Source organism: Stegodyphus dumicola, chromosome 4 (genome assembly GCF_044657685.1).
Source record: "Stegodyphus dumicola isolate Sdum_Otavi_A_Nest chromosome 4, ASM4465768v1".
Classification (NCBI taxonomy): Eukaryota; Metazoa; Arthropoda; class Arachnida; order Araneae; family Eresidae; genus Stegodyphus; species Stegodyphus dumicola.
Window position 1 is genome coordinate 134,065,468 of NC_140771.1, and position 16,235 is coordinate 134,081,702.

At 32.0% G+C, this 16,235-nt stretch overlaps 1 protein-coding gene across 2 annotated transcripts in view; it reads right to left on the reverse strand.

Moving 5' to 3' along the window:
- LOC118193043 (poly(A)-specific ribonuclease PARN-like) overlaps positions 1-16,235 on the reverse strand; it is a 125,999-nt gene that overhangs the window by 76,151 nt on the left and 33,613 nt on the right. Inside the window, exons 4-6 of one of the 2 annotated variants that reach the window (XM_035364082.2) lie at positions 9,448-9,515; positions 5,261-5,342; positions 5,104-5,164 (exon numbers count right to left, since the gene is read on the reverse strand). In XM_035364082.2, the coding sequence (XP_035219973.1) occupies positions 5,104-5,164; positions 5,261-5,342; positions 9,448-9,515 (211 nt within the window). The remainder of the gene's footprint in view (positions 1-5,103; positions 5,165-5,260; positions 5,343-9,447; positions 9,516-16,235) is intronic. The other variant, XM_035364083.2, reaches the window with a different exon arrangement.

Genomic DNA, 16,235 nt, shown 5'->3' on the forward strand with positions numbered 1-16,235 from the left:
GGGAGAAACCACTTTGAGACACCTTGAGTCTTAGAGGCAAGCCTGTTTTAAGGTCAAAAGTTAAAACTTTTGTGAGACATTTTGGTCTATTTTCGCCATTAAAGTGAAAACCGGCAATGGATTAAATAATAATATAATGATACAGATTAATTATTTTCCTTTTACTTCTTATTGAAAAAGTTCATTTGATATACATCTAAGGATCTGGAATGAATTAATGACACATAACAAGGTACCAATGGTTTAAACAAAGTCAGTATATAAACTTGTAAAGATATACGAGTGCTCTAAGAAAATTTCAATTTTTATAAAGTTTCACAGATCATAAATAACTCTTAAAAAAGCTGGTAACTAGAATGTATTCTTTAACATATACAAATATTACATATATTAAACACAATTTTAATCACATTTCCAATTATTTCCACTGCAGATGCTTAACAAAGGAAATGCTGTATTTAAACATATACAATTACTTATTAGCAAAGCATACTTATGATTCAAACAAACAACAAAATTTTACAGCGTATTCTCAAATTTTACAAACTGTAATTGCTGCAATGAGATCAATTTCAATGTTCGTATCTCATGAAAATTATTAAAATGTTTTAATTGGAAATAATTTGAAATTTTATACTTTAAAATGCCATTGATAATTAGCATTTATCATAAAATAGTTGTTACAGTTTTGTGGCATTAATTATACTGGTCCTACCTACTATAATGTCCAATAACATTTCAAATTAAAAAGAAAAAGAACACACTTTTAGAAATCTCTAACATTACTTCTAATTAAAAATTGATGAGCAATAATGAATTAACAAAAGAAAAAAATCTGTTTCCAATTCCTTTTCATTTATAAGGTAAAAAAAACTTTGCAGCATTCTAATTTTTTTTTTTTTTTTTTTTTTAATCTAGCTAATTTTTTTTTAACTTCTTCATTGTAATGTAAACTTGTAATGTAAACAAATATAAATTTAACTTTTGCATTTTAAAAATTATAGGCCACTGCTGGCATAAGATGAATGCCAATGTCGAAGCTTTTCCTTAATAACTGCCTAAAAGTAAAGCTAATATTAATCAAACTTCTGAATCACTTAAAAATTGCACATAAAAGCCTGACAAGTTTTCAAAAACGAATTTCTAACGAATTCACTAAGTACTGCTATAACATCTGCCATTATATTCCCTTTAAAAAGTAGCACTTGTCTAAGGGACTACTCCTTACAGTCATGGAAACCTTAATAAAAAGAAAGACAGTCACAGATATAAATGCAGTTGCTGATAGCAATTTGTTCAGTTTGATGCTTCTAGTCGCTATATATCATTATTATGTGTATCAAAATGCCTGAAGTGTAAGGAACAGCAAACGTCCTTGTTCAATATAAAGTGGGGAAAAATTTTGAAGTCTATTCAAGGCAGGAAGCATGCTCTCATACGGCAGTAACTATTGTTTGGGTAATGTGATATGGAACATACACATGTTTGACCACCAATAAATGTATTGTGAAATACAAAGTCTGAAATTCGGACTCGTCGGGACTTTGGCGATTCCGCATTTGGGGTTTTTTTGGATATTAGATCATCAGTTTAAATCTAGTAAGATGGCATGTAAAAATTATAAAATTAAAAATATGAATTATTTTATGATTTATGAATGATTTATGAAAATCATAATTTTTAAATTTATGAAATAATGAAGTATTTATGATCTAAATAATATCGAAATTTACAAAAAAAGATTAATATCTATTTGTTTACCTTATTAAACATTTCTTTCAATGTAAGTTGTTTAAGTTGCTTCGTTTTTGTGCTAATACTTTCTCTTTAGCTCTGTATACAGACATAGTCTCTTGTTCAGTTACATTGTTGAAACCTTATGTTGAGAATTCTGACTAACTTGTCAATCAAAATGTTTTCGTTTTCAGTAACTTCTCTGTCACTTTCTTTACTATCGGTAATGGTATTTTCTACTTTATTTTATTTACTTTACTATCGGTAATGGTGGAGCCATACTACAGATTTTACCATTCATTAATTGATTAATGATTAAGAAGCATTGTCATCAGAATGAAAAACTTTACATCATCTTCATTTATTACCACTTCTCCATATTTTTTTACAAAATCCCTTAATTGGAAAATTTCACCTTTGTTTTGCGATATCCGAAAACTTTTAAAATTCGAGGCTATCATCTTCAAATTTAGCTATTGTTCACTTTATATATTTGGCTATGCATCATAAGCTTGGCGACTAATGACAAGTTGTTTGGTTAAATTTTATTTGGTTCTACCACACACTGAGACAATTAAGCCTGAACTGTATTATTTTAGTTTAGTTATTTATTATACCTATGTCTATTTCTTGCACATGCTTAAGGTTTATCAGATTTCTGAATAAATAAATTACCACATATATTTAAGCCTTATTGAGGGCCGGTGCTAGATATCTTACCGCCTGATGCAGTCTCTGTGGGTCCTAAATTCTCGGTCCAGTGCGGCCAAACGAGCCCTAGCACTGGTTCTGGCTTTATATGAATAACAATTCAATTATTCTTAATTCAAATAACCTTAAATGTAATCTTTAGGTCTATGAGTATCATCAACAAAATCTATTTTTAGCATATGGAAAGAAATTTTAAATTTTTCCTCGTTAAAATTTTTTAGTGCATTTAATTTAAATCTGTAATCATCGCCAAGCGTAATGTCAGCATAAAAGGTTACCATGCTCCTTTATTATCCAATTACTAATGTAAAAAAAATTGTTTAGGCATCACTACATGAGTTATTACTCAAGTTGTCATGTGTTGATAAACATGCAGTGTGGAAACCATGAGTGCATTTCCTTTTGTACAGATAAGAAATCTTACCCTACACACCTTCTACACTTATTTTTCCAACAATTATGAAGCTATCTGGAATTACAATGGAATTATACCAAAAATTTGAAATTAGTTTTTCCTTAGCAACTGCCTGGTAGTATGAAAATGCATTTTCAGGATAAATAAATATATGTATATGTTTAAAATACTTGAATAATTTCTCAGCAATAACTTATTTCCTAAACAAAATTATTAAAAACTGTGAATCACTACTCAGAAATTTCAACAAATAACACTGTTCACAATGGCCATCAGTAAGAAACTTAAATATGCAATATATGTATGGTTGTCATCTCTCCACATGATACATGACTACTACTTTCATTGCCTGCTTATGTTCTTTGACAGCATCAATATCAAGATACTGTGATAGGACCCATTTTTAAATAAAGACTAAAGAATAAATAAGGAAACTCATCTTCAATTTCATTCTTTTTTTTTTTTTTTTTTTTAGCTATTTACAGTTGAAATGTCATTTTTATTAACTTTTAAAAATTGTAAATTTTCTTAATGCTATTATATGGGACAGTTGTAATTTTGATAAAACTGCTGGACAATAAGTATTCATTTTTTAATGACAATAAATGATAAGACCATAAATCCTAAATGTTCAAAAGCTCCAATTACCAACATGCTACAGTCATTTGCTGAGCACACTTTTTTCAGAGCTCAATTTTTTCACGAGCACACTTTTTTCATAATAAGCTACTATTGAAAATTTTCACAATTTGTTGCACTATTTTCATATTATTTGCTTGTTGCTATGATGCCTAGTGAGCTCACTGTTGATGTATAATCATGCATGGATTATGCATCTCATAAATATTAGGTTATCTATTACAAGGTTGTAGTATCATTTATTGGTCATAGGTATTTTTTGGAACTTTTTTACCCCCCCCCAAAAAAAAACAAGAATTCTGAAATATGGAAGGCATCATTAAAAATGAACATGCTACACTGAATGATTTCTGTGGCATGGTCTTACAAAGCAAACTTTATGACACACACTGCACATAAACACAATGTCAACTTCATATGTGCAATGTACTAACTGGAACATAAAGTCATATATTAAGAGTCTACATTACACTACAGTGTCTCTTTAGCAAAAAAGATGGGCACCATGTGAGAATGCACAAATACAAACACGTTCTTTAACAAAACTCACATGTAATAATAACAATAAATATCAAAAATGATAATTCATTACTGCTTGAAACACTCTGCAATTTTAAATAAATTTTTTAAATGATATATATATATATCAGTCAAGATTATAAAAAATTAAAATATATACAAAGTACTTTTTGATTATCTACACTCCCCACCACCAAAACGGTTCAGAAAAGTATACTTGAGGCACAGCAGTTTGTCACCAAAATAGTTATGTGGCAACCCATGAAGTCATCATGTACAAACATTAGGTTATTTTGATGATTTGTAGGAGATGTGAAAAATGAGCAATGCTCTTGGCGGGACTCAAACCTTGGACATCTCGACTACACATCGAGTATGCTTCCAATTACACCATAAAGGCATGCAGAAATGAGGGAGAAAATACCTTATATACTCCCTCTTTTAAAGGGCAACTGGGAATTAAGAGACCCAATCACCAAATCCTGGTGGTTAAGAATCAACATTTAGTTTGGGCGTCACTGTAGAGACATTAGGTTATTTTGATGCAGGAGACGTGAAAAATAAGCATTCCCCTCAACGGGATTCGAAGCTTGGACCTCTCGAATATGCGCCGAGTATACTTCCAATCACCATGAAGGCATGCAGAAATGAGGAAGAAAATACCTTATAACCAAAAAGTATTTACATGGTGCATAACACGTCTCTTTTGCCCAGTCTGCAATCTAGATGTAGTATGATGCCAAGTTTATGCAAATATTGATGTTTTTTAAGCAAAAATATACTGCTTTATATCTGGAGAGATAAAAAACAACATAAAAGATTTCTCAGAAAATGTATTTTATTATAGATGTTTTGCACCTTTTCAATTTCATTGATTTTGCTTGTATGGAATACTAAATGTGACAGCATTTTGAAAACAACCTGTTGCCTTTTATTCACACTTGGCAAAAAATTAGTCATCAATGAGTTTGCAACTTTTTGGTAGCAGATGCAGATAATCTCTTATTATCTGTACTAGTACACTAGAAAGTACAGAAGAACTCTAGAAAATACAGAAGAAAATTCAGATGAAAAACATTTTATACCTTCACAAATAACCTTGTTAAAATCAAAACCATGTGAAGCCAAGAAATGCAAACTGGATGCCTAAAAGAAAATTACGAAAGTAATTAATATGCAATTCACGTTCCTTAAACAGATAAAAAAAATTAACTTGAAAGTAGAATATTTATACTTTCTTACTTGACACATAAATTTTGGATCTGGTGCTTGTCTGATGTGAGGTCGGGGAAATATATAAAAGTTGAAATCTCTATGCGTATATCTGGAAAGGAATTAAAAACTATAATGCATAGTAGGGTAACATGCAAAAGTAAAAAAAAAAAAAAAAAAAATGAGAATAAATTTATTAACCCTTCAGCGGTTGAGAGATTAAGCAATCCCTTCTTCCCAAATACACAAAATATCTATCAGATGTAAATTTGAAATGCGAATTGTATTCAACTGCAACAACTGCAGTACATAATTGGAATGTGAGCTAAGCTCATTTATGACCATCAAAAGATTAATTTTGAAATATATTACGTAAAGTCTACACCTTGACATCTACTTTTATTAACAGACATCATTGACTGTTATACATTTGGGCCAATGTTTGTGAAAATCCTAGAATACATGCTGGAACCCATCTTTCAACACTTTTATTAAAATCACTTTAATTTTTTAAAGTAGCCAATGATGAACAGAACAGAGTAGCCTCAAGTTCAAATTCTGGACAAAAGGATAAAAATAGTTGCACAGAACTAAGTGGACTATATGAAATGTGTAGCATACATTTTGCCTTTTAAGCCAAATGTTGGACAATAGAGTTGGAAACATGAAGATGTGCATTATCCTAATATAAGTGTCAACTAATGAAGGCCATTCAGGTCATTTTTCTCAGACATATTAGATCAGGGTATTCAAAAGTGTTCACACAGTGTAGCAAGAATTATACGCTCAGTCCATAGTACAGTGATAAATCATTTTATATTACTCAAAGAAATAACAATTACTTTTCTTGCTGACTTTACAATATAAGCATTCTTTAAAGTAAGAGAAATTGATGATTTTTGGGCAGAACATACCTTTTTGTTTTCAGAATCATAATGATGCAACTAGTACTCATCAGCAGCAATGACACATTTTAAGATGCCTCATCTCTGCTATGGACATTAAATTTCTGATACATTTACAAACAATTAAAGGAACTAAGAATCTTGGCAACTATCTCACACAGGTGACTCTGAAAAACGATAAATGCAGAACATTTATCCTTTTTCATTCAGACAATAATTATCCGCAACCCCCAATCACAAAATCATGAAAACATATTTATGACAGAAGGCAGTATATCCCCTAGTTAAATGGCTATCCAAGAAGTATGTATGTGGTGACCCAGGTATGCATGCAGCACACGTATCTTTATTAGCACTTTTGAATCTGTTTACTTGCAATTGTGGAATTAAATTGTCATTTTTCTGATTGTGTTTTGATAATGATGTCGTATGCCATCAGGTTGTTTATTTTTTTAAATGGCACCAATAAAATTGGTTGCTGTTTTAATTACAGTCAAAAGTCGTTAATCCGGACTCGTCGGGACTTCGGCGATTCCGGATTATCGATTTTTCCGGATTATAGATTATCAGTTTAAATCAGGAAGATGGCATGCAAAAATTACAAAATTAAAAATATGAAACCGTAATTTATGAAATAAAGAACAATTATGATCTAAAGGGTATCAAAAGTTACAAAAAGAAAAAGCTCAATATCTATTTGTTTACTTTATTAAACATTTCCTTCAATGTAAGTTGCTTCGTTTCATGTGATAATACTTTCTCTTTAATTCTATTAAACAGACATAATTTCTTGTTTAGTTACAAAGTTCCGCTGTTCAAGTCCTATAATTGCTGTGTTGAGAATACCGACTAATTTGTCAATCGAAATGTTTTCGTTTTCAATAACCTCTGGGTCACTTTCTTCACTATCGGAAGCGAATTATAATGACGAGGAACTTGATTTAAATCATATCAAAGACAGAATGAAATACTACACTTAGTATGGAATTATAAACCAAATAAAATAAAAACATCTGCCCTGAAGATAAGGATAGTGCTGACAAATCAACTTCCAATCCCCTGCATGAAATTGATAAACAGATTTCGGATCTCAAAACATACTTTCCCTTTGTAGATACAAATTACATATTAGTAAATATATATCGGAAATTCTATTTGACATAATCTTTCTAATCTATCATAATCTAATAATGACGTTTCTGCCCCCCCCCTCTGCCGCAGAGCAGCGTGAAATTGATAAACAGATTTCGGATTTCAAAACATACTTTCGCTTTGTAGTAAATATATATCGGAAATTCTATTTGACATAATCGAAAGTTCAAGCTTACTTTTATAAAATTGCTCTAACAGTCTGCAAAAAATAATAAGCCGGATCCAATTCGAAGATTAAGGAACAACGCAATCGGCAACATTAACTGAATTAGATAACTTTAGCTTAGCGTGTAACTCCGTTACAATTTAAACGCGCATGCGCACAAACATATTCGCAGCCGTAAGGGTCTTACGCGCTCTCGTAAACACCTGTGCGCATGCGTGAACGCAACGCATGCGCAGAAAGTTTGTAGCTTTGAGGTCCGGATTATGGGTGTCCGAATTAACGACTTTTGACTGTATTCCTTTTTCACACATTCAATCATTCATTTTCTATTACATATTCAAATATAAAAAGCTATCCTTTTTTTAAAAAAAAAAAATTTATGAAGCTGATACAGCAAGGTTACTACTCATAAACTAGCAGGAAATAATACCTGGCTTAATTATTATGAGAGACAAGTAATTTTATAAGGATATGATCATATGGATATGATAATCAAACTGTAAACTATGAAAAGAACTTAGTTAATCCTGCAGACAGTACTAATACAACTGAATCATGCTGGGACATTCTGAAGCTAAGCATTCTCTGCAACATGCAAAATATCCCACCACAACAAATGCTTCCACATTATCTCACAGAAGCATAGCAGAAATCTTTTAAGAGAAATGATGAATATTATTTGGCCATGCTCTTTTATATACATCAGGTATACAGCTGAATGATTCTCAAAAACAGCTCTTTTTACGGCCTTACAGTTTGTAAAACTGAAAGGAAGTTATAGTTAATTTAATTAAAAATTAAATTGATTAGTGGAATCATATTCATTTATGTATAGGTAATTATGTGTATTTATTTTCATATTTAAAAATTGTGTTTCAGTGGTACCTTGTATGAAATAAGTAATTAACTAAAAGTGGTTACATCAATAAAAGTGTCTTTTCTTAAATTGAGGTTCCCCCCCCCCAATGACTTGTAACCAAAATCTGGAGTTCGACATCTGATGAAAAAGAAAGTATATTGCTTCTGGAATACAGTGTTTTGGCCAACAATTACAGAATGCATAAATCCACATTGTATGAAGTTGTAACCGAATTTTATAAATGTAATATGAAAAATTGCGAGCAAACTGTTAAAATGTTGGTCAGATATTGGTTAAAAGATAGCCATACCTTATTTACAGCAGCTATTTAATTTATGTGTTGCTGGCCCACGTGCAACACTAAAGTTGTGCATATTGCCATACTTGAGTAATTCTCTGATTTTTTTATGGAAAACAACAGCACAAAAAAAAATTACAAAAGGATTTCTTGAAAAAAGTAAGTTTTTTATTAATCACATTTCTTGCTTTTTAAATTTTATGAATTGATTGCTTCTTTATGGAATTCTTAGTGCACCACCATTTTGGAAGTGAATCTTGACTCTGCGCACATTAGTTTAGTGGAATATTAGTTACCAGATAGTTCATGATTGCTCTCAGAAGTCACCAATGAATTCACGACTTTTGGGTGAAGATTAGGATAAACAGAAAATACCGAAATATGTTAACATCTCTGCCACAGTCATTTTCTACAGCAATGACAACAGTTGGTTCACAATGTTAACAAAAGCACTAGAATCACTTTGCTTTGGAAACAAAACATGGCCTTTCTTAAATTAACAGACTTGCAATGCTGTTTAACATGGTAAAATAGCTTTGCCATATACTTACTGCGAGATCTCATATTCTTCTGTATAATTTTAAAACTTCATACTGCTCATCACAAACAGAATTTATTTTCTGCAGGCAAAACAGAACTCATCATGTATTTGCATTTTATTCCAGCCAAACACACTACCAGATTTTCTAATAATGTTTTTCCTTGAGCTAATGATAAAGAGCTATTTCTGAAGATTTATTTTGCTGCTGAATATAAGCATATTAAATAACTTTATTCTCACTTTTTTTTTTCTAGTAACCATCGTAAAAAGTGTGTAATTAAAAAACTGCAACTTACTTCTTTTGTGCAGGATGATACTTGAAAGTACTCAAGCCAAACTGAATGATAAGAAATTTTGAGCAGTTCTACAAAAAGCAAAATAGTAAGTAAAACAGCAATTAAAACACTAAACAACTCAAAATAAGCTATCACAATTTAGGATTTCTTTGTGCTATTCAGATTATTCTCTTAATGCAAAAGAATGTTTTACATGCTGCAGAAGCAAACACTAGAAAATACCTGTAATAGAGATATTCCTGCCTCCAATGTCAATAACTCATCTTTCATTCTAAAGCACCCTTGCATAGGCATAACATGATATTTCAGTTAATTATGGAATTAGCTGTTGTAGAGATGCTTCAGCCTCATAAAAATGAAATTATGTTTGATTTTGTAATTATATAGTAAATGTAATGTGTAAATAAATGTGTTTTTTATTCCACCCAGGAGTTTTATTTCTTGTGTTACAATTAGAACGTGAAATGAAAGAAAGTTTCACTTCTGCCAGTGGCAACAAGGAGTTGAAAAATGAACTGGGGAGGGAGTGGTCGCTCATTCGGTTTCTCTTGATAGAATTTGATACGAAGGGGGAATAATCCCCATCTTTTGATTTGAAATCAATCTTGAATTATGTATATATTGTAATATAAAAGAGGTGTGAAAATAAAAGGTCATTAAGACTTAACTGAAGTAGTGATTTGAATTGAAAATTGAGAAATGGAAAGTTCTGCCAAACAGAACTTGTGGATTAGAAACAACATTTTTAGTGGTGCCTTCACCAAGGAACTTTTGGATTAGAATCGATGGATTACCTGTGAGCAGGTAAGCAATTCCGTTTTTTCTTTGAAAATTTCTTACGTTTGATTACTCAATTTTAAACATGGAAGCTTTAGACAAACTGAAGCAGAAACGCACGAACGAACACAGTAGCGTTACAAAATTAATTAAATAGAATCTTTGTTACCATAAAATGTTGAAAACACAAACATTGAGGAATTGCAGGAGATGAATGAAACAATTCTCGAAAGAGAAAACACGTTAAAAATGTTGAATTCACAAATCGAAACTCAGTTAAAAGATGCTAAAAAATTTGAAAAAGATATTTCTGCAAGTGATAAATACAATGAACAAATTATGCCTGCAAAATTTACAATTAAAATAAAATTGAATAAATGTAATGAAAATTTGTCTGTGAAAAATGCATCAGATGGAAACAAATTCTTTGAACACATCTGTTTCTGAAATAAATGTATTGTTATCGGCTATGAAATTGCCAATGTTACATATTCCAAAATTTTCAGGAAATGCAGGAAAATGTTTAGAATTTTTTAACAGTTCTCAAGCTGCGATTGATCAGAATAAAGCGTTAACCAAGATTGAAAAGTTCATATACTTGAAATCATTATTGATAGGGCAAGCATATAATGTCATTGAAGGATTTTAGTTAACCGAACACAATTACGATTTGTGCTTAGAACTTTAAAAAAAAAAACGCTTTGGAAAACCAGATAAATTTATAAAATCACATATGAATAATCTTTTGGATATAGACCCAGTTAAAAATTCTAACTTATATGCACTAAGAAGACTACACAACGCTTGTGAAATACACATTTGAATCTTACGAAATTTAGGAGTAACTTTGGGTTCGTACGGGCACTTGTTAAATCCGATATTATTGAAATTATTGCCTCATGATTTGATTCTCGAATATCACTGAAAGCGTGATCCAAAAGAGGAATCCGATGTTAAAGGTTTAACTGCCTTTTTGAAAAACGAAATTGAATGCCGCAAACAAACATACACAGTTAACAAACCGCAACCGAAATTCGTTAAATTGAACGGAAAGAATAAGCCTTTCAACAAACACAAAAGTAATTTTAAATACACAAACAATACGTTTAAAGTTAACCCCTCGTCGGTGGCAGAATTATTAGCTCCCGTAAAACAAGAAAATTGTATTTTTTGCAAAAATAACACACATAATAGTGAAAAGTGCAATATGAGTGTAAATGAGAAACAAAATGTACTCAGATTACAAGGTAGATGTTATATTTGTCTGGCTAAAGGTCATAGATTGTCAGACTACTCCGAGAAAAACTCTTGTGTATACTGCCACAAAAAACATAATGCAACTCTTTGTTACAAAAATGAAAAAAAAACCCGAAGCATCGCAATCAAAAGGTGTAGAAAATTCAGCGTGCAATCATATTAGCATTAGTAGGAATAAAATATTTTTACAGACGACGACAATAGAACTTAAAAGTATAAATAAATTAGTTCATTGTTTATTTGAAAGCACTAGTCAACGCTCGTATATTCAGAGACGTATGTCTAAACATCTTGGATTAAAAGTTGTGGGAAAAGAAGAAATAATAATTCATACTTTCGGATCTCAAGTGTATACCAAACAGAACTGTGCGTGAGTGGAAGTGAAAATGAAAAACATTTTCGATAACCAGGAATTAATTATTCAGGTTGTTGTTGTATGCTGTTTGGTATGACTGATGAAATATCGAATGCTGAACTAGACTATCCTCCGGAAAACATTAAGCAGTTGTTAAAAGATAGGGGAATAATTTTAGCGGATGTTGATCACGAATCTTTACATAACAACAATGTATCTTTGCACTTCGGAAATTAGTAAAGGACAAAATTGAACACTTGAACTCAACATTAGTTACAATTGAAACCAAAATGGGTTGGATTTTAATGGGAAAACTGTTTGATCACATTGGAGATAGCGGAAATGTGACTCATACCGTCGCAGTGACTTCTTTATTAATTCACACATCGAAGAATGAAAATTTGTGGAAATTAGTTTTATTGGGTATTCGAGACCCTGTCGAAACAAAATGCAGAAAGGAAATGGAAATTGCCACATTGAATCATTTTAACAAAACTGTTACCTTTAACGAGGGAAGACATGAGGTTCAGTTGCCTTGGGTAATAGAAAAGGACTGTTTAATTCAAAATTTCGATATTACTAGACAGCGTTTAAACAGTACGACACACCGGTTGACACAGAAAGGCAAATTTGAGGATTACGAAAATGTTTTCACAGATTGGTTAAATAACGGAATTATAGAAGAATTCCCTGAACACGAAATGAATAATCAGTGGCATTATTTACCACATAAAGAGGTATTCAAAGAAACTTCGACCACGAAACTGCGGTGTTTGATGCTTCCTGTAAAGACAAAAATTCGCGCTCACTTACTGATTGCTTAGAAAAGGGTCCAAATTTGCTAGAACAAATTATTACTATAATTTTAAGATTTCGCAAGAATAAAATAAGAGTTATTTCAGACATAAGAAAGGGATTTTTGCGAATACCAGTGAATAAGTGTGATCTAGATTTCTTACGATTTTTATAGAGGAAAGACTTTGACAAGAAAGAACTTAGTTTTTAGACATAAACGTGTTGTTTTTGGATTGAATTGCAGTCTTTTTTTATTGGCTGCTAAATTAAGCCATCACATTGATTTAACTTCGTCTAAATATCCTGAAACAGCGGAAAATTTAAAAGAATCATTCTATGTAGACAATTGCATCACATCTGCTCCTGATGAAGAAACACTCAGTCGATACATCGAGGAATCGAAACAAATATCAGATTCTGCGTCATTCGATCTGAGAGGGTGGGAGCACACTTCTTTGAAATCTGAAGACAGTGTAGAACCTACAACTGTGTTGGGAATTTTGTGGGATAAGGTAGATAATAAGCCTTTTCTGTGAGGTGAAGACTTCTACTGACAAACCAGTGAATCTTACAAAAAGAAATATATTGTTTGCGGTACATCGCATTTTCGACCTCATGGGTTTTCTCTGCCCGATAATGCTAACAACACCTAAACTACTGATAAAAAAGGCATGATTGTTAAAAATTGGTCGGGATACAAATATATCCGAAGACTTAGGATAAGAGTTCTATTTGTGGATTGATGATTTGTCATTTTTATCCAGTATTAGAATTCCAAGGGCTTTATATATAAAAGGAAATGAAAGTCTTAGTCTTCATACGTTCTGTGACGCAAGTAAAAAAGCCTATGGATGTGCGATTTATTTAAGAAAAGAAACAAGTGAAAATGTAGCGGTGTATTTTCTTCTAGCTAAAAGTACAGTCCATTAAAAAAAATGACCATAAATTGTCTAGAATTATTAGCCTGCTGTATAGGAGTCAGACTCGCAGCTCTTGCTTTACAAACACTCAAATTAAACAACGTTCCTAGGAACTATTGCACAGATTCGAGTACTGCTCTTTCTTGGATCCAAAGAGATGACCATTAAGCGCCATTTGTCGTAAATAGAGTAAAAGATATACAAAAATTGTCATCGGAATCTGAATGGCGTCACATTCCAGAAAATTTGAATCCAGCAGATATACCATCACGAGGGTGTTTGATTAAGAGTTTTGTGAAATCTTGCTGGTGGCAAAGGCCAGAATGGCTTATGAAGAACGATGAAGAGTGGCCAACTAGTGAAGTGATTACTAACGAAGAAGAAATTATGAAAGAAAAGTGAAAGAACATTATTTTGATTATGGCTAATATCGCCGCTGAAAAATGGTATCAGATTTACTTTTCAAGTTACTTCAAAATTGTGAGAATGATTTCTTGGATTCTAAGATTCATAAATAATTGTAGACATGGAGGAAGAAATTATGGCAAAACCCTGAATGTTGAAGAATTGGACATTGCTGAGAAGAAATTAGTGAAGATCGTTCAACAAGACGCATTCTCTAGTGAAGAGCAGTTGAAGGGGCATTTTAATTTCAGAGATGAAGAAAGGATTATAAGATTGAAAACGAAGATTTTGAGAAAACATGACAATGAAAACTTCTGGTGCCCCATTGTACTTCCATTCAAACATGAGTTAGTACAAAGAATGATACAAGACTACCATTTACAACTTTTACATGCTGGTACTCAAGTTCTTTTGACCAATATTCGTCAAAAATTTTGGAAAATAAAAGGAAGAAAAACAATACAGAGAGTCAAATCGAAGTGCGTTCAGTGCAAAAGACACTCGGCGAAAGCTTTTGATACAGTGCCTTGTCCTCTCCCAGAAGATCGAGTCAGAGATGCTTATGCAGTTGAGGTGACAGGTGTTGATGCAGCAGGATCACTTTATTTAAAAGAAAATAGAAAAGCTTGGATCTTGCTTTTTACCCGTGGAGTTTATCTTGTGGTTCATTTAGAACTAATTGAAAACTTATCTACTAATGGATTCTTCCTCGGATTTCGAAGATTCGTAGCACGAAGAGGACGACCTAAAATAGTATACAGTGACAATGGCACAAATTTTGTAGGGGCCAGGAATTTACTCCGATCTGTTGACTGGAACCAAACTATCAGAAATTCTTCGACAATGAAAATTCAATGGAAGTTAAATCCACCAACCGCAACATTGTGGGGCGGCTGGTGGGAGAGACTGGTTCAGATGATCAAGAAAGTATTCAGAAGAGTCCTGGGAAAAGCATTACTGTCATATGATGAAATGTTAACTATCCTATGTGATGCAGAAGCAAATATCAACTCCAGACCATTAATATACGAATCAGAAGATTCCACCGATTTATGTGCACTCACTCCATCTATGTATATTCAGGATGTTCGAACTGAAGGTGTTCCAGATCTGGACAGTTTGGATAAAATCAATTTATTGAAAAGATGGTGATACCACCAAAAGTTGTGTGTGGAATTTCGTAAAAGATTTGGAGATGAATATCTTGGACTGTTAGTACATCAACCAAAGACCGTACCTTCGCAAACCATCAAGAAATATGATTTAGTGTTTATAGAGGACGATAGAAGGAAAAGAACAGACTGGCCCGTGGGTCGTGTAATCGAAACATACCCAGGAAAAGACAACAACATCAGAGTGGCTAAAGTAAAAACATCTAGTGGTGAACTGCTAAAACCAGTTCAGAGAATATTTCCAATGGAAAGAGACAATAAAGAATCTAAATTCGAGCTTAAAACTACTGAATCACATCCACATCTTCGAGAAATACTCATAAAAAGAATGATTTAGTAATTAATACCTAAGACTGTGAACTTGACAATTCTGATAAAAACATTTAGTTTAGTAGATATGGCAGAAAAATTGTGAAACCAAAGAACTTCAATTGGTTTAATTTTGTTTCCAATACCACTATTATTTGTTTTCTTTATTCTTTTCTTTGAATTTAAATTTTGTACACAATTTGATTTTTCCAGTTTAGTGATCTAATCTCTTTACTAGTATTTTTCAGAAAAGAATTTTTTCCCTGTTGTTTGAAGAATGTAAGTTTGCAGAATATTAAGTAAGTTTAAAATATTCAAGATATTTGTTATGCCTAGATAAAAATGTTAATTTTGGTAAGGTTTAAATTACTCATCTTACATTCTTATTTCAATTTTCATTTCACAATTGTTTTGATTTTTTCATACTTTGTCAAAAATCAAAAGGTGGGAGAAATGCTACAGCTCGAACGCGAAATGAGCGAAAGTTTCACTTCTGCCAGTGGTAACAAGGAGTCGAAAAATGAACTGGGGAGGGAGCGGTCGCTCACTCGGTTTCTCTTGATAGAATTTAATATGAAGGGGGGATAATCCCCATCTTTTGATTTGAAATTAATCTTGAATTATGTATATATTGTAATATAAAAGAGGTGTGAAAATAAAAGGTCATTAAGACTTAATTGAAGTGGTGATTTGAATTGAACATCGAGAAATTGAAAGCTCTCCCAAATAGAACTTGTGGATTAGAAACAACATCTTGTTTAAAATGAAAATTACATGGTCATAATTTGCTATAAATCT